The sequence below is a fragment of the Oncorhynchus gorbuscha genome, unplaced genomic scaffold, assembly GCF_021184085.1.
Source record: "Oncorhynchus gorbuscha isolate QuinsamMale2020 ecotype Even-year unplaced genomic scaffold, OgorEven_v1.0 Un_scaffold_1279, whole genome shotgun sequence".
NCBI lineage: Eukaryota > Metazoa > Chordata > Actinopteri > Salmoniformes > Salmonidae > Oncorhynchus > Oncorhynchus gorbuscha.
Window position 1 is genome coordinate 56,180 of NW_025746100.1, and position 19,491 is coordinate 75,670.

The 19,491-nt window shown below is 42.1% G+C and overlaps 1 protein-coding gene across 2 annotated transcripts; it reads left to right on the plus strand.

Moving 5' to 3' along the window:
* The first annotated feature begins 211 nt into the window (after positions 1-211).
* Positions 212-18,711, plus strand: LOC124022044 (tetraspanin-8-like). 2 transcript variants are annotated; one of them, XM_046337100.1, is made up of 8 exons: positions 219-763; positions 8,128-8,190; positions 8,346-8,465; positions 11,231-11,305; positions 11,795-11,890; positions 12,706-12,828; positions 16,364-16,447; positions 17,726-18,711. In XM_046337100.1, the coding sequence occupies exons 1-8, from the start codon at positions 707-709 to the stop codon at positions 17,792-17,794; spliced, it is 687 nt and encodes a 228-aa protein (XP_046193056.1). In that variant the 5' UTR covers positions 219-706; the 3' UTR covers positions 17,795-18,711. The 2 variants fall into 2 exon arrangements, with proteins under 2 accessions (XP_046193057.1, XP_046193056.1); XM_046337101.1 differs by lacking the exon at positions 16,364-16,447 and having other exon boundaries at positions 212-763.
* Positions 18,712-19,491: the final 780 nt, after the last annotated feature.

Consider the following 19,491-nt stretch of genomic DNA (forward strand, 5'->3'; position numbering starts at 1 on the left):
AATTGAAAGGAAAAAACTAAAATCAGCAGACAGGAGGACCTCCATGCTATGAGTTGAACACCCCTGGCCTAGGTGATAGAGGTTGATTTGGAATTCGTCCCATTGCCAAATCAAGCCCTTAATACCAGGACTTTCCAATCAATCTAATGAAGGAAAATATACCATTGTTCTTCAGAAAGGCAGGTGATGAGGACCATACAGAAAGCATATTCAGGGCATCATGCAAACTCTTTACCCAGGATATAGCTGTTGTAGTTTTGGTGATCAGTCTGCCACTGTTGTGCTCTGAGTAAATTGTGCTTCTCAAGTGAGAGTCAGAACTAGTTTAACTATTTAACTACAAACAGAGGAGGATGTTTGCTCTGGGGTTTCACTATCTAGAAGACTGAGGGTCAGGTTAGAGGAGGGTGTTTTCTGTGGGGTCTTTATGTAGTCTTTATGTATGTAGAGTGTTGGTGACTGGACTGAGTAGTCAGTAACCACACCCACAGCTTTTAAATACGAGCTAGAGAGAGGGGACTGGTAGGAGCCTGGACGGGACTGACTAGTCAGGAACCACACCCACAGCTTTTAAATACGGGCTTGTAAAAGAACCCTCTCACACACACACCTGCAACACCAGGGTGGGTCTGGAACAGAGGAATAGAGATTAACTTAACATTGGTCTGTCATATCCCATCTTTCCTGTCTGTTGGAAGGTTAGAAGATGGCTGTGAATAAGTGTATCAAGTACTTGCTCTTCCTCTTCAATCTACTGTTCTGGGTGAGTCCTATTAACCTACATTCTCTACTTTAGCTATAGTGTCCTCCATTGGTTTGACGAAGGTTTTTAATCATAAATGTGTGTGTAGTCAGTGATGTTTTTGTTTGTTTAGTGATCAACTAGTAGCCTAGTACACATGGTAATCCATTTTAAACTCCGTTTACATGTCTGCTATGGAAATGAGATGACGATCAAATTTCTATGGAAACAATGTGTGAACATCACATGACTAACATTCATGAAGCCTTAGACAAACACTGACCACTCCCTCCTTCGTATGGTTTCTGTTCTATAGAGCCACACTGGCTTTTTCCATCTTTTCTAAAGACATTATCAAATCAATGATAATTCCATTTTGCCACTTTCTCAGCCCGACCAGAGGGAGGTCATAGCAGGATAATGTATAGATGCACTTCTCAGATCTAAACCCTTCAAATAATTATAACAATCACTTTTTTGGTCTCTGTCCAGAGTTTTTACAAGTAGTTGTTTTAGAAGATGTGCTTTAATCTGTGTGTAGAAAGAAACCTTACAGCCAAGTCCCTTTTCTCTGTATGTTTTCTCAACTTCTTCTTAAACTAGTCTCCCAACCATAGCCTGGACAGGCAACGTAGGACATACAATATTCTACTACTGTTGATGTGGAAAATATCACTAAGTGTAGTGCTTCCTGTTTATCTGTCCTTAGCCTGTTGCCAGGACTTGTCCTGAGTTTTTGCCTATGTTTACCAAACCTTAAACAAACCAGATACCAGCCCCCCCCCCCCAGGTATTTAGTGGCGCTCTTAAAGATTGGGGTCGATATGGAGCCTAATCAATATGTCACAACACTCCATCTAGGTGATCCAATGGAAGGCCGGAGCTAATCGAATGAATAAATAAAATATACAATTATGTCACTTATAGAGCTGTTATTCTATTCTTTCTCTGGAATGTCCTGTACATATCTATGTTCAGAAGCCTAGGGGTTGTGTCTAGATGGGGTAGTGGAACGTGTATTAAACTAGGGGTTGTGTCTAGATGGGGTAGTGGAACGTGTATTAAACTAGGGGTTGTGTCTAGATGGGGTAGTGGAACGTGTATTAAACTAGGGGTTGTGTCTAGATGGGGTAGTGGAACGTGTATTAAACTAGGGGTTGTGTCTAGATGGGGTAGTGGAAAGTGTATTAAACTAGGGGTTGTGTCTAGATTGGGTAGTGTATTAAACTCATGTGTTAGTAGCCAAACACTTTTGTTATGGGGTGAAGAGGCGCTAACCTGTAGTGGGTACAGTACAGCACTGTAATGTAGCATGACCGGTTGGAGAGGTTCATCACTAATGTAGTATAACAGGTTGGAGAGTTGCAGCACTGTAGAGACTCGCAGGTTACAGCACTATGTACAGTTGAAGTCTGGAAGTTAACAGCACTTAGAGTGGAGTCATTAAAACTCTCTTTTCAACCACTCCACAAAGACATTCATTCACTATCGCAATTCCAGTGGGTCAGAAGTTTACATCCACTAAATTGACTGTGCCTTTAAACAGCTTGGAATTTTTTTTTAAAATTGTCCTGGCTTCAGAAGCTTCTGATAGGCTAATTGACATAATTTGAGTCCATTGGAGGTGTACCTGTGGATGTATTTCAAGGCCTACCTTCAGATTCAGTGCCTCTTTGCTTGACATCATGGGAAAATCAAAAGAAATCAGCCAAGACTTCAGAAAAAAATTGTAGACCTCCAAGTCTGGTTCATTCTTGGGAGCAATTTACAAACGCCTGAAGGTGTCTCTCTCCACAGTAAAACGAGTCCTATATCGACATAACCTGAAAGGCCGCTTAGCAGGGAATAAGCCACTGCTCCAAAACCACCATAAAGCCAAACTACGGATTGCAACTCCACATGGGGACACAGAATGTACTTTTTGGAGAAATGTCCTCTGGTCTGATGAAACAAAAATAGAACTGTTTGGCCAGAATGACCATCGTTATGTCTGGAGGAAAAAGGGGGAGGCTTGCAAGCCGACGAACACCATCCCAACCGTGAAGCATGGGGGTGTCAGCATCATGTTGTGGTGGTGCTTTGCTGCAGGAGGGACTGGTGTACTTTACAAAATAGGTGGCGTCATGAGGTAGGAATATTATGTGGATATACTGAAGCAACATCTCAAGACATCAGTCAGGAAATTAAAGCTTGGTCGCAAATGGGTCTTCCAAATGGGCAATGACCCCAAGCATACTTCCAGAGTTGTGGCAAAATGGCTTAAGGACAACAGTCAAGGTATTGGAGTGGCCATCACAACGCCCTGACTCAATCCTATAGATAATTTGTGGGCAGAACTGAAAAAGCATGTGTGAGCAAGGAGGCCTACAAACCTGACTGTTACACCAGCTCTGTCAGGAGGAATGGGCCAAAATTCACCCAACTTATTGTGGAAGGCTATCCGACACATTTAACACAAGTTAAACAATTTAATGGCAATCCACTCAATTAGTATTTGGTAGCATGTAAACTGACCAACTGGGAATGTGATGAAAGAAATAAAAGCTGAAATAAATCTTTCTCTCATATTATTCTGATATTTCACATTCTTAAAATAACGTGGTGATCCTCTAAACAATGAATTTTTACTAGGATTAAATGTAAGGAACTGTGAAACTGAGTTTAAATGTATTTGGCTAAGAACTTCCGACTTCAACTGTGTTTGCATTAGGCCTGAGGACATGTTTCAGTTCAGTCCCATATTAATCTGTGTTTGCGTTAGGCCTGAGGACATGTTTCAGTACAGTACCATATTAATCTGGGTTTGCATTAGGCCTGAGGACATGTTTCAGTACAGTCCCATATTAATCTGGGTTTGCATTAGGCCTGAGGACATGTTTCAGTACAGTCCCATATTAATCTGGGTTTGCATTAGGCCTGAGGACATGTTTCAGTACAGTCCCATATTAATCTGGGTTTGCATTAGGCCTGAGGACATGTTTCAGTACAGTCCCATATTAATCTGGGTTTGCATTAGGCCTGAGGACATGTTTCAGTCCAGTCCCATATTAATCTGTGTTGCATTAGGCCTGAGGACATGTTTCAGTACAGTCCCATATTAATCTGGGTTTGCATTAGGCCTGAGGACATGTTTCAGTACAGTCCCATATTAATCTGGGTTTGCATTAGGCCTGAGGACATGTTTCAGTCCAGTCCCATATTAATCTGTGTTGCATTAGGCCTGAGGACATGTTTCAGTACAGTCCCATATTAATCTGGGTTTGCATTAGGCCTGAGGACATGTTTCAGTCCAGTCCCATATTAATCTGGGTTTGCATTAGGCCTGAGGACATGTTTCAGTTCAGTCTGTCGTGGAAATTTCCTCTATTTACCAAATCATGAGAGCAAACCACAACACAAGTCAGAGTTAGTTATCAAAGTCCATCTTTAATTATATGAGCTCTATCACAACCCTGTGACTCTCAGATCAATTCAGTGTCTATCAGTGAATTCTCTGAGGCCCTCTACATTGCAACTGAGATCCTTTTTAATAGCAAAGATCCATCCCCCCCCCCCTAGATGACATGACAAAACCACAGGTCTTAGGAACTTCCACAAAGAAAAGACTTTACTTCAGAGAGGAGTATCCCCTCGCCAGACAGAGTTGGCTATAAATTATCGTTCAGTTTGGTCTCCTAAACAAAGCTCTTATTTCGTCCTTGGTACAAAATGGTACCACGACATTACCCCCACCCTATGATATATCAAATTGTCATTTAGATACAACCTCACGGAGGGGAGAGTGACTGGCACACAGACACAGTGGAGCAAAAGATATGTTTACACATGATGACACCTTGACCTCTCCCCTCTCTGCGGCCCATGCAACTTAGTCCTGACATAGAACAGATAATTAATGGCCACCGCTATAGTACAACAAAATACATTCTTATGAGAAATACCTCATAAGCATATCATGAAAATAAAACATCTTATCTATGTTACCAACCAATTCTGATTATTCCCCAACAAGTCCCACATGAATCTTTGTTTACCCCTGGTCTCATTAACATATGAAGCTGCTGGTAGGGGAGGACTGGTCTACGACTATAACCTCTGGTCCTTAGTTGTTGGATAGACAATCACTTAGGGCAGTACTGGCACATTGTAGAACAGTGACTAACTGCTTCTCACTCTGGGGTGACTGGGAAGGAGAACTCATTCTTTCGGGTGACTGGGAAGAACTAATTCTACCTCCATTGATTATGGAGGATGTTGTCTTTGCGACGATAGCACAACAAACCTTCTCAGTTCCCACAGTTAAAGCAGGGTCGTATTCATTAGTGCACTCCATAGCTAAAAAATAAATACAAATGAATGTTTCTCAATGGACAAGCCTCTACCCCTCCCTGATTTGGTCAGTTTTCTTCCATTTGGTGTGTAATGAATACAATCCAGATATCTGGCTAAATGTCACCAGGCACAGTGTTTAGTGTGTGGTTTGAACTCCTTCAGCTTCTATATGACTGTTGTAGGAGATGGTGGCAGAATGTTATTGCAGAAGTGTCTTCTAAAATGGAACACTTGTGCCGTTCTAGAATGGAAAGCCGTGTGCTCAGTGTTCCATGGTTGAGCATACCACTCGTCATGTACAGTGGGGCAAAAAGTATTTAGTCGGCCACCAATTCTGCAAGTTCTCCCATTTTAAAAACGAGAGAGGCCTGTAATTTTCATCATAGGTACACTTCAAATATGTCAGACAAAATGAGAAGAAAAGAAATCCAGAATATCACATTGTAGGATTTTTTAAATGAATTTATTTGCAAATTATGGTGGAAAATAAGCAATATTTCTGGCTCTCACAGATTTCTGGCTCTCACAGATTTCTGGCTCTCACAGATTTCTGGCTCTCACAGATCTGTAACTTCTTCTTTCAGAGGCTCCTCTGCCCTCCACTTGTTACCTGTATTAATAGCACCTGTTTGAACTTGTTATCAGTATAAAAGACACCTGTCCATAACCTCAAACAGTCACACTCCAAACTCTACTATGGCCAAGACCAAAGAGCTGTCAAAGGACACCAGAAACAAAATTTGTAGACCTGTACCAGGCTGGGAAGACTGAATCTGCAATAGGTAAGCAGCTTGGTTTGAAGAAATCAACTGTGGGAGCAATTATTAGGAAATGGAAGACATACAAGACCACTAATCTCCCTCGATCTGGGGCTCCACGCAATATTTTTTTCCCTCATTTTGTCTGTCATAGTTGAAGTGTACCTATGATGACAATTACAGGCCTCTCTCGTCTTTTTTAAGTGGGAGAACTTGCACAATTGTTGGCTGACTAAATACGTTTTGCCCCACTGTATCTAGACATAACTGTACTCCATGGTTTAGACTTGTGATATTTTCAGGCAGACAATGTTGCCTCACTGCAATAACTGAACGCTTGGCTCGCCAGGTACGTTTTGTGTTGAGTTGGTTTACAAACAAAGGATATTCAGTCTGAGGTATAAGGTGTCACCTGACCTTTGTGGACAGGTACAATTACTATTAGGTGTCCCAAATTGAATCCTAGTACTCTCTATAGTGCACTACTGTTGACCAGAGGGGTATACTACAAAACAGGATCAATGAGTTAGCCTGCTAACTTTGAGAAACAACAGATTTGTTTTCTGGTTTACTTAACGTTAAAGCTAAACCTAGATGTGTGGATGAGGCCCTTAGACCATCTCTAATCAGATTCCATTTGGGATGATATTCAGGCCAGTTAGCTGGTTTAACTCCTTGATCTTAATTGGAAGCATACTCCTCTGGGCCAATGGGTAATCAGATACCATTTGGGATGTCGGGGCCAGTGAATGACCAGACAATAGCAAGGATCTGCTCACAACCTGTTCTTTGTCAAAGACTCGTTGCTTTCTGCCTGTCCAGTCTTGGCAAGGGGACCGGGTCTTTATCTCAAGAAAAAAACAAAAGCTTTGCGAGGTTGTTTTTTTTGTCTTGAGTTGCTTAGCAACAATCTGATAGGAAAAGCATAAGGGTGAACTGATACCTGCCCTGCCTTCTGTTATTTGTAATGTGGTATATTTACACGTCCCAGAAATCTCCTTTATCAGAGGGATGTAACTGTTCATTGCATTTCCACAATTTGTCTTACCACTCCATGTATTTGACCAGGTGACTGTACCTACTGTAGGTTATAGTGTAATATATTAACCAGAGATGAACTACAGAGATGACTGGACCTACTGTAGGTTATAGTGTAATATATTAACCAGAGATGACTGGACCTACTGTAATATATTAACCAGGATTATACTGTAGGTTATAGTGTCATTTATTAACCAGAGATGACTGGACCTACTGTAGGTTATAGTGTAATATATTGACAGTGTGTAGAAGCTCATTTTAAAGTGTCCCTGGCTTAAGAAAAGTTGCCATTGTTTGATGAAATGACACTATACAGTAACTCTCTTGTCGAAGACTAGACCCCAGTGTTTACCTTGGAAACAGCCCTCATTGCATTTAGCTTAAGTGCTGAGGTTTTCTGGTTCCTGTGTTTTTGAGTCACTGGACGCACGGTTGTGGAATTACGAGATGCAAGTCAGGATGTCACCTCTCCTGCTTGGGCATGCCACTCCAGGCCACAAGGGGGGGCTGTGTGGATGTGGGGACTCATATTTAGAGTTAATCTCAATCAGAATATTTAAAAAAAGAAAAAAAATTAAACTTGAAGGGAATCAACTTTTTGAAAGCCAAAATAATTACCAGATTCATAGTCCAGTCATCATAGAACGTCTTCAACATAAATGTGGGTATATGGTATATAATCTCTCTAAATAATGAGCATTCATTCATGTAGCCTTGACATTTAACCCCATGTCTACATGTCCACAGGCCCATACTGTGAGTATGGAATGCTTTCAAACAAATCATTCATTGATGGCGACTGGAGTTGTGTTGACTGGCAAAAAAAAATTAGTTAAATCAAATATTCAATGTATGTAACCTGTCACTATCAGTTCTGACACCATGGGAGAATCTCTATTTCATTTCCTGGATTCCTCGCATCCTCTCCCCTCTATTTAAGAGGAGAGGATCTGAGGAATCAAGTTAATGCAATTGAGATTCTCCCATGTGGTCTAGAGTCCACTGTTAACCCAGGAACGATATCCTCATGTGGGGACTGGATGATGCTGCATCTCCTCCATTGTGATGGTGGTTCAACTGTAGTTCCTCAGAGTTGCCACTAGATGTAGCTAGTTCGTGGTGATTCTTTTAAATGAATCCACATTGAAGTTGAGTTGAAAACAAGACCTGTTCCTTCAATCCCAGTGACATTGAAACGCACAACTTTCTAAAGTTGATTCTAGATAAAAAATGTCATCTCATTTTGTTTTCCAGATCAGTGGCTGCATTATTCTTGGTGTCTCCATCTACCTCAAAGTGAGCAAGAATGGAAACGTGGTAAGAAAATACCCAGTGTGACACTAAATTAATGCCAACACCATCAAAAGCCCTCTTTACACAGTACAAATAACAGCTTGAAACAAATGCATCCAGTAATATAAACCTATTCAGCACATCTCCATGTAAAATGACTGTCTGTCCTCCTCTCTCAGATAATGGATGAGGCAGTGCCGTTTGTAGACCTGCTGATAGCTGTTGGCGTCATCATCATGGTACTGGGCTTCCTGGGCTGCTGTGGAGCCATTAAGGAAAACCGATGCATGCTCATTCTGGTGAGGGGAAACGCACACTCCCTTACAATAGCCAACCCTCACATTTACATCTAAAATGTTACATTGTACACTGCACAGGATAATGCTGTCCCAATAGCCAACCGCTGAAGCGGTTCTAGGTTCTAACCAAACCAGTCTCTTCATATGCAGAGCATTCAGAAAGTATTCAGACCTCTTGACTTTTTCCACATTTCATGTTACAGCCGTATTCAAAAATATATGAACCTTTCCCCCCCTCATCCATCTAGACACAATACCCCATAATGACATCACAATACCCCATAATGACATCACAATACCCCATAATGATACCCCAGAATGACATCACAATACCCCAGAATGACATCACAATACCCCAGAATGATACCCCAGAATGACATCACAATACCCCAGAATGACATCACACTACCCCAGAATGACAAAGCAAAAACAGGTTGTAATAATGTAATAAAATCAATCCCTGTTACATAAGTCTTCAGGACCTTTTCTCAGGACTTTGTTGAAGCACTTTTGGCAGCGATTACAAATTTGAGTCTTGTTGGGAATGATGCAACAAGCTTGACACACCTTTATTTGGGGAGTTGTTCCCATTCTTCTCTGCAGATCCCTGCAAGATCTGTTAGGTTGAATCGGGAGCGTTGCTGCACAGCTTTTTTCAGGTCTCTCCAGAGATGTTTGATCGGGTTCAAGTCTGGGCTCTGGCTCGGCCACTCAAAGACATTGGGACTTGTCCGGAAGCTACTTCTGTGTTGACTGTGTGCTTAGGGTCGTTGTCCTGTTGGAAGGTGAACCTTCACCCCAGTCTGAGATCCCGAGGGCTCTGGAACAGGTTTTCATCAAGTATCTCTCTGTACTTTGCTCCGTTCATCTTTCCCTCATTACGGACTAGTCTCCTTGTCCCTGCCACTGAAACACGTCCCCCATAGCATGATGCTGCCACCACCACGCTTCACCGTAGGGATGGTGCCAGATTTCCTCAAGACATGACGCTTGGCATTCAGGCCAAAGAGTTAAATCTTGGTTTCATCACACAATCATTTTTCTCATGGTCGGAGTTCTTTAGGTTCCTTCCAGCAAACTCCAAGCCTTTTTACTGAGGAGTGGCTTCTGTCTGGCCACTCTACCATAAAGGCCTGATTGGTGGAGTACTGCGAAGATTGTTGTCATTCTGGAAGGTTCTCCCATCGCCAGAAGAATTCTAGAGCTCGGTCAGTGACCATTCGGTTCTTGGTCACGTCACTGACCAAGCCCCTTCCCCCTATTGCTCAGTTTGGCCGTGAGGCCAGCTCTAGGTTGAGTCTTGGTGGTTCCAAACGTCTTCCATTTAAGAATGATGGACGCCACTGTTCAATGCCACAGAATATTTTTGGCTTATCCTTCCCTGTATCTGTGCCTTGACACAATCCCGTATCGGTGCTCTACGGACAACTCCTTGAACCTCACGGATTGGTTTTTGCTCTGTCATGCACGGTCAACCCTGGGACTTTGTAAAGACAGATGTGTTCCTTTCCTAATCATCTCCAATTAAGTTGACCACAGGTGGACTCCATTCAAGTTGTAGAAACATATCAAGGATGATCAATGTAAGTAAGATACACCTGAGATCAATTTCGAGTCTCATAACAAAGGGTCTGAATACTTATGTAAATAAGATTTCAGTTTTTTAAATTTGCAAAAAATGCTAAACCTGTTTTGGCTTTGTCATTATGGCGTGTTTGTATGTAGATGGAACAATGTGGAAAAAGTACCGTCACACAATCATTTATTTAACCTTTTCATACATGTCAGAGATGTCACTCTTACAAAAGAGATGCCAAGAGTGAGCTGGTTTCCCAGGTCACCCTTTGGAAAAGACTTCTATGGACAGTTTACAACTTTAGAGATCGGAATGATCCAGAGTCTGTTTCTGTTATCCAGGATCAGATCAGACGATTACAGACTCTGGAACATTCCGATCTTTAAAGTTGTGAAAAACAGATTGTTTTTGTTATCCAGGATCAGATGATTACAATCTGTTTTTCACAACTTTAAAGATCGGAATGTTCCAGAGTCTGTAATCGTCTGATCTGATCCTGGATAACAGAAACAATCTGGCTGTTTTTCAGCCATTTTTTTTCTCCCCTCCAGAAAATAATTGGATCAATCTGATCCAGATGGCAACATGTCAAGATCACAGAATCCAGATTTTTCAGTGCTTTGAATTGGCCCACACCACGCCATCTAATTGACATTGGGGTTACTACGTCACTATTACAGGGACACAGAGATGCGTGAACTAGATTTAATGGAAATAAGTCAAATTTAAAATGGAGCAAATCCCTTTATATTGTGCCTTCAGAAAGTATTTAAGGGGGGTTGGGTGGCTACTTTTATAAATGAGATTTCAATAAATGTGCAAATGTCTAAAACATGTCTTTGTTGCCATTGTGCAGTATTGTGCATAAATGGGTGAGGGGGGGGGGGATATGTTTAATCCATTTTGAGTTCAGGCTGTAACACAAATCGGGTAAAAAAAATTTTTCCTGTATCAAAATAGCCTCATCACTAAATTTGAATCCTGATTTTATTATTATTTTTTTTATTTATTTTTTTTTTTTTTTTAAAGGTGGTATTGGATGACCAAATCCTTGTCTGAAGGATCAGAGTATCATTACAGTTTTGGAAAACCCCTAAATTAGATGAAAATGTTCTGTTAAATCCAGGTATCTGTCCCGTTGCCTTAATGGGACAAATATCATGTGGGTGCTGTTATTGGTTTGTTTCAGTTCTTCATCGGGCTGCTCCTCATCTTCATCCTCCTGTTGATCGCCGGAATCCTGGGAGCTGTCGGAGAGAAGAAGGTAAGGAGGGAACCCTCACTGGTTGAATCAGCGGTTCCACATTTCAATGAAATGACGTTGAACTAACGTGGAATAGAAGTTGAACTGAATTCTGTGCTCAGAGGGATGTCTCACACACCCACTGTTAGTGAGGGGAAGGTAAGGAGGACATCTCCCGTGATGACCCCCTTGCTGCGATCAGATTTTTATATTTTATTCATTTAGGAGAAGCTCTTATACAGAGCGACTTACAGGTGCAACTAGGTTGCCTTGGGCAAAGGAACAGCGACAGTTTGTCCCTTATTCGGCTCGGATTCTAACCTTCGACCTCTCGGTTCCTGGCCCGAAACTCTTAACCTGTTGGGACCTTGACACTTCTTGAATGTGGTAATAAAACATGCTTTCCACACCTGTTTCGTGTCTTTGTGTGACTCTCCTACTGTTCCACACCGGTTTTGTGTCTTTGTGTGACTCCACTACTGGTCCATGACTGTAAATGACCTCTTCCAGTCTCAGGTGTGGGTGAAGGAGAGTCTGGCGAAGCTGCTACCACTGAGTGACCAGAAGCCTGAAGTTCAAACAGACTTACAGAAACTGGAAGTGGAGGTACCATAGAGAATGATAGATTCTCTTTTTACATGTCTAATTATAGTGTCTGAACACACGGGCAACGCCGTTGAGGTACTCGCTGTTTTGAAGTAGTACACTTCATCACAAGTTAAATGAGTTCTTTGATCTCTCCTGATGACCAAGTTGGACATGACTCCAACAGGGTCATCAGGTGGGATCAGCCAATGAAGTTCAACCCCCCTACAATTCAAACTCCTCAATGGCATTACCCATGATAACAAATTCTTATTTACAGTGACGGCCTAGGAGCAGAGGGTTAACTGCCTTGTTCAGGAGCATAGTTAAATTGGTCTTACCTTGTCAGCTCGGGGATTCAATCTAGCAACCTTTCAGTTGCTGGCCCAATGCTCTATCCACCAGGCTACCTGCCGCCCCCCAAAAAGTGGTGGTTTCACAGGTCCCAAAATGAATCACCTGGACATAGGATGTGCCACAAATTGTATCAATTCCCTGTAGTGAACTACTTTTGAGCAGGACCCATAGGGTCCTACTTTGTTTCCAAAGGGAATGGGGTGCAATTTGGGACGCAGTAATCGATGGTCCTGTCATGAATGTATGAATAATTCTTGGTTTAACTTAATTAGTTGGGTCCAGATTAATTGTTCTAATCGGCGATGAATGTTATTGGATTATTTTTGTCGACTAACTGAATAACTTTTTTAAAATGTTAGATGGGTTGCTACCTGAACAGATTGTAGTGAAATATTTTTCAACGGGAAAATGACAGTGTGCCTTTACTGAACACAACCCCTGTGTCGGTGAGACGGAGGTGTAACTCCTTTGTTTTCCAGGCAAAGTGCTGTGGACTGATCAACGGACCCTCTGACTGGGGCTCCACTGTCCCCAGCTCTTGTGACTGTGTTGACCCTGCTCAGGCGTGCCAAAGTGCAAATGGACGCCAAGTGTACTCAACGGTAAGCAGACAATCTCATATTATTAATGAAATACTATTTAGAAAACTCAAGGAAGGTGGCTTTACTTGGTATAAAGGAACCATCAATAAACACACATTACATTACTGCTGCACTACGTTACCATTACCATTACACTGCCATACATTACCACTACACTACCATACATTACCATTACACGCCCACTACTCTACATTCCACTACACTACCACTACTCTACATTCCACTACACTACCATACATTACCATTACACTACACTACCACTACTCTACATTCCACTACTCTACAAACCACTACACTACTATACATTACCATTCCACTACTCTACATTCCATTCCACTACTCTACATTCCATTCCACTACACTACCATACATTACCATTCCACTACACTACCATACATTACCATTCCACTACTCTACATTCCACTACTCTACATTACCATTCCACTACACTACCATACATTACCATTCCACTACACTACCATACATTACCATTCCACTACACTACCATACATTACCATTCCAATACACTACCATACATTACCATTCCAATACACTACCATACATTACCATTCCAATACACTACCATACATTACCATTCCACTACACTACCATACATTACCATTCCACTACACTACATACATTACCATTCCACTACACTACCATACATTACCATTCCACTACACTACCATACATTACCATTCCACTACACTACCCTACATTACCATTCCACTACACTACTCTACATTACCATTCCACTACACTACTCTACATTACCATTCCACTACACTACTCTACATTACCATTCCACTACACTACTCTACATTACCATTCCACTACACTACTCTACATTACCATTCCACTACACTACTCTACATTACCATTCCACTACACTACTCTACATTACCATTCCACTACACTACTCTACATTACCATTCCACTACACTACTCTACATTACCATTCCACTACACTACCATACATTACCATTCCACTACACTACCATACATTACCATTCCACTACACTACCATACATTACCATTCCACTACACTACCATACATTACCATTCCACTACACTACCATACATTACCATTCCACTACACTACCATACATTACCATTCCACTACACTACCATACATTACCATTCCACTACCACTACCATACATTACCATTCCACTACCACTACTCTACATTACCATTCCACTACTCTACATTACCATTACACTACACTACCACTACCACTACCATTCCACTACACTACACTACCATACATTACCATTACACTACACTACCACTACCATACATTCCACTACACTACACTACCATACATTACCATTACACTACACTACCATACATTACCATTACACTACACTACCATACATTAACATTACCACTACTCTACACTACCATACATTACCATTACACTACACTACACTACCATACATTACCATTACACTACTCTACACTACCATACATTAACATTACACTACTCTACACTACCATACATTACCATTACACTACACTACACTACCATACATTAACATTACCACTACACTACACTACCATACATAACCATTACACTACACTACCACTACTCTACATTCCACTACACTCCTATAAACAGAACCTGTCCAGGGAACTGATCTACAGCCACATGAAACCATAGAGGGTTCCAGGATGATACAACCACAAAGCAGTGTCTTCGTACAGTAGCCTTGACCTGGTGTTGACTGTGTCTTCGTACAGTAGCCTTGACCTGGTGTTGACTGTGTCTTCGTACAGTTGCCTTGACCTGGTGTTGACTGTGTCTTCGTACAGTAGCCTTGACCTGGTGTTGACTGTGTCTTCGTACAGTTGCCTTGACCTGGTGTTGACTGTGTCTTCGTACAGTAGCCTTGACCTGGTGTTGACTGTGTCTTCGTACAGTAGCCTTGACCTGGTGTTGACTGTGTCTTCGTACAGTAGCCTTGACCTGGTGTTGACTGTGTCTTCGTACAGTAGCCTTGACCTGGTGTTGACTGTGTCTTCGTACAGTAGCCTTGACCTGGTGTTGACTGTGTCTTCGTACAGTAGCCTTGACCTGGTGTTGACTGTGTCTTCGTACAGTTGCCTTGACCTGGTGTTCACTGTCTTCGTACAGTTGCCTTGACCTGGTGTTCACTGTCTTCGTACAGTTGCCTTGACCTGGTGTTGACTGTCTTCGTACAGTTGCCTTGACCTGGTGTTGACTGTCTTCGTACGGTTACCTTGACCTGGTGTTCACTGTCTTCGTACGGTTGCCTTGACCTGGTGTACACTGTCTTCGTACGGTTGCCTTGACCTGGTGTTCACTGTCTTCGTACGGTTGCCTTGACCTGGTGTTCACTGTCTTCGTACGGTTGCCTTGACCTGGTGTTCACTGTCTTCGTACGGTTACCTTGACCTGGTGTTGACTGTGTCTTCGTACGGTTACCTTGACCTGGTGTTCACTAGTGTTGACTGTGTCTTTGTACAGTTGCCTTGACCTGGTGTTTACTAGCGTCTTCGTACAGTTACCTTGACCTGGTGTTCACTAGTGTTGACTGTGTCTTTGTACAGTAGCCTTGACCTGGTGTTGACTGTGTCTTCGTACAGTTACCTTGACCTGGTGTTTACTAGTGTCTTCGTACAGTTACCTTGACCTGGTGTTTACTAGTGTCTTCGTACAGTTACCTTGACCTGGTGTTTACTAGTGTCTTCTGGTGTTGACTGTGTACAGTTGCCTTGACCTGGTGTTGACTGTGTCTTCGTACAGTTGCCTTGACCTGGTGTTGACTGTGTCTTCGTACAGTTGCCTTGACCTGGTGTTGACTGTGTCTTCGTACAGTTGCCTTGACCTGGTGTTGACTGTGTCTTCGTACAGTTGCCTTGACCTGGTGTTGACTGTGTCTTCGTACAGTTGCCTTGACCTGGTGTTGACTGTGTCTTCGTACAGTTGCCTTGACCTGGTGTTGACTGTGTCTTCGTACAGTTGCCTTGACCTGGTGTTGACTGTGTCTTTGTACAGTTGCCTTGACCTGGTGTTGACTGTGTTCGTACAGTTGCCTTGACCTGGTGTTGACTGTGTCTTCGTACAGTTGCCTTGACCTGGTGTTGACTGTGTCTTCGTACAGTTGCCTCGACCTGGTGTTGACTGTCTTCGTACAGTTGCCTCGACCTGGTGTTGACTGTGTCTTCGTACAGTTGCCTCGACCTGGTGTTGACTGTGTCTTCGTACAGTTGCCTCGACCTGGTGTTGACTGTGTCTTCGTACAGTTGCCTTGACCTGGTGTTGACTGTCTTCGTACAGTTGCCTTGACCTGGTGTTGACTGTGTCTTCGTACAGTTGCCTCGACCTGGTGTTGACTGTGTCTTCGTACAGTTGCCTCGACCTGGTGTTGACTGTGTCTTCGTACAGTTGCCTCGACCTGGTGTTGACTGTGTCTTCGTACAGTTGCCTCGACCTGGTGTTGACTGTGTCTTCGTACAGTAGCCTTGACCTGGTGTTCACTAGTGTTGACTGTTTGCTTTGTCCTCTGCAGCCTTGTGTCAAGTTTGTGACTTCCTTCATGGAGAAGAACGCAGTCATCGCGCTGGGGATTGCATTTGGTATCGCAGTCTTGATGGTAAGAATCCAAAAGTCCAATCTCTATAACAAAGCCTCTATTAATACACTATATTATGCATAACAAAGCCTCTATTAATACATTATATTATGCATAACAAAGCCTCTATTAATACACTATTATGCATAACAAAGCCTCTATTAATACACTATGCATAACAAAGCCTCTATTAATACACTATGTATAACAAAGCCTCTATTAATACACTATTATGCATAACAAAGCCTCTATTAATACACTATTATGCATAACAAAGCCTCTATTAATACACTATGCATAACAAAGCCTCTATTAATACACTATGCATAACAAAGCCTCTATTAATACACTATGCATAACAAAGCCTCTATTAATACACTATTATACATAACCACGCATCTATTAATACACTATGCATCTATTATTACTACACTATGCATAACCACGCCTCTATTACTACACTATGCATAACCACGCCTCTATTAATACACTATATTATGCATAACCACGCCTCTATTAATACACTATATTATGCATAACAAAGCCTCTATTAATACACTATATTATGCATAACAAAGCCTCTATTAATACACTATTATGCATAACCACGCCTCTATTAATACACTATGCATAACAAAGCCTCTATTAATACACTATGCATAACAAAGCCTCTATTAATACACTATGCATAACAAAGCCTCTATTAATACACTATTATGCATAACAAAGCCTCTATTAATACACTATTATGCATAACAAAGCCTCTATTAATACACTATGCATAACAAAGCCTCTATTAATACACTATGCATAACAAAGCCTCTATTAATACACTATGCATAACAAAGCCTCTATTAATACACTATTATACATAACCACACCTCTATTAATACACTATGCATAACCACGCCTCTATTACTACACTATATTATGCATAACAAAGCCTCTTCATACACTGTATTATGTACTGTACCAGTCATATAAATGGAATACATTTGTATAGTTCTAGTCACTGTTCAGTACTGGTCTGTTTCATCTTCACTAACTCTTACTTTATGTCTGTTCTCATTGGTATTAAGATGGATATGTGCAATTCACTCAGTACTTAGTGAATGTATCCTGGTCCCAGATCTGTTGGCACCTTGGCAACGCCGATGGCTGTTTGTCATTGCCAATTAACAACCTGTTGGCAAGACTGTACAAATGGATCTGGAACCAGGCTAGACGCCACAAACTGATGTGGGACCGGGCTATAGCCTGGTAGTGAATGGGTTGTGACGTACCGGTTTTGTGTTTCAGCTCTTTGGAATGGCCTTCGCCATGACCCTGTACTGCCAGATTGGGAAGAGGGACGCCAACACTGCCTAATGCAGCTACACGTGATGCACTTGATCTGGGGTTGTGGTCAAGGTGAATTAGAAGTCATCAATTCAGGAAGTCAACTGAAATTCCAATACAATAAATTATTATTATTTTTTTCAATGATTTCTCAAACTGAAAAGCAGACGTTATTTATTCCAAGTTTTTACATTCGCAATATTAAATACAATTCACTTCCTCAATTGACTGACTTCAATTCAAATTGACCCCAATCATGACTTGATCAAAAGCTGGCTTTGACATATCCCATACAACAATGCTGCTTGCAACATGTACTTGATACTGAACGTCGGGGTTCAGATCTCATCCAATCAGAAAGTACACTGAAACTCCAGTTCTCTTCAATCAGGAACATTTGGAATTAGGTTTGCTTTGTGAATTGACTGGACTGGAAATGGACTGGACCCCCCCCCCCCAACCTGCTGAACGTCACTATGGACCACAATGCATCATGTTTTTATCCATTATTTACATGCATCAAATGATGCTCTGATTTAGATTTCAGATCTTTGTTAAATTATGGCAGTTTCTTCACTTGTGAAGTTGATTGATCCATATGTCATTGAACATGAATTAGTGTGTTTTTTTTCTTTAAAGGAGCTCTGTTTCATTGTGTACTGCTCTACGTCTCTCTCTGAATGGGGGGCTTCGCTGTCCATACACTGAACTGTGTATTATTCATGCTGAAATGTTGAACTTTTCACCCCGTTTTATTGCTATCATCTCGTAGATATTAAAGTCTGACGGTAAATATTGATCACGCTGTATATACATTTACCTGTTATATAGTTGAGTTGTATAATGATTGCAGTACATGTCAGAATGTCTTCTGTTCAAGGCCTGTGACCAATGTCTTTATGGCTGTTCCCCTTTTTGAGGCACATCAGAAATAAAGAAGTAACTCACTTGGTTTCCTCATTTGCATATCCCCGCCTCCAGCCCGCCTCTTCAGAGAACAACTTTGACTCATTAAGAAATCCAGTCTTAAAACCTCACAAGGAGGGCTGATCTAGGTTCAGTTACGTAATAGATCAGATTACATGGACGGTGGGGGGAGATCTGATCCTAGGTCAGATTACATGGACGGTGGGGGGAGATCTGATCCTAGGTCAGATTACATGGACGGTGGGGGAGATCTGATCCTAGGTCAGATTACATGGACGGTGGGGGAGATCTGATCCTAGGTCAGATTACATGGACGGTGGGGGGAGATCTGATCCTCGGTCAGATTACATGGACGGTGGGGGAGATCTGATCCTCGGTCAGATTACATGGACGGTGGGGGAGAGCTGATCCTCGGTCAGATTACATGGACGGTGGGGGAGATCTGATCCTCGGTCAGATTACATGGACGGTGGGGAGATCTGATCCTCGGTCAGATTACATGGACGGTGGGGGAGATCTGATCCTCGGTCAGATTACATGGACGGTGGGGGAGATCTGATCCTAGGTCAGATTACATGGACGGTGGGGGGAGATCTGATCCTAGGTCAGATTACATGGACGGTGGGGGGAGATCTGATCCTAGGTCAGATTACATGGACGGTGGGGGGAGATCTGATCCTAGGTCAGATTACATGGACGGTGGGGGGAGATCTGATCCTAGGTCAGATTACATGGACGGTGGGGGGAGATCTGATCCTCGGTCAGATTACATGGACGGTGGGGGGAGATCTGAGGCTTTA

Coding starts and splice junctions, on each gene's coding strand:
- LOC124022044 (XM_046337100.1), top strand. CDS start 707: ATGGCTGTGAATAAGTGTATCAAGTACTTGCTCTTCCTCTTCAATCTA. Junction 8,191..8,345: donor TGAGCAAGAATGGAAACGTG/GTAAGAAAATAC, acceptor CTCCTCTCTCAG/ATAATGGATGAGGCAGTGCC. Junction 12,829..16,363: donor GACGCCAAGTGTACTCAACG/GTAAGCAGACAA, acceptor TGTCCTCTGCAG/CCTTGTGTCAAGTTTGTGAC.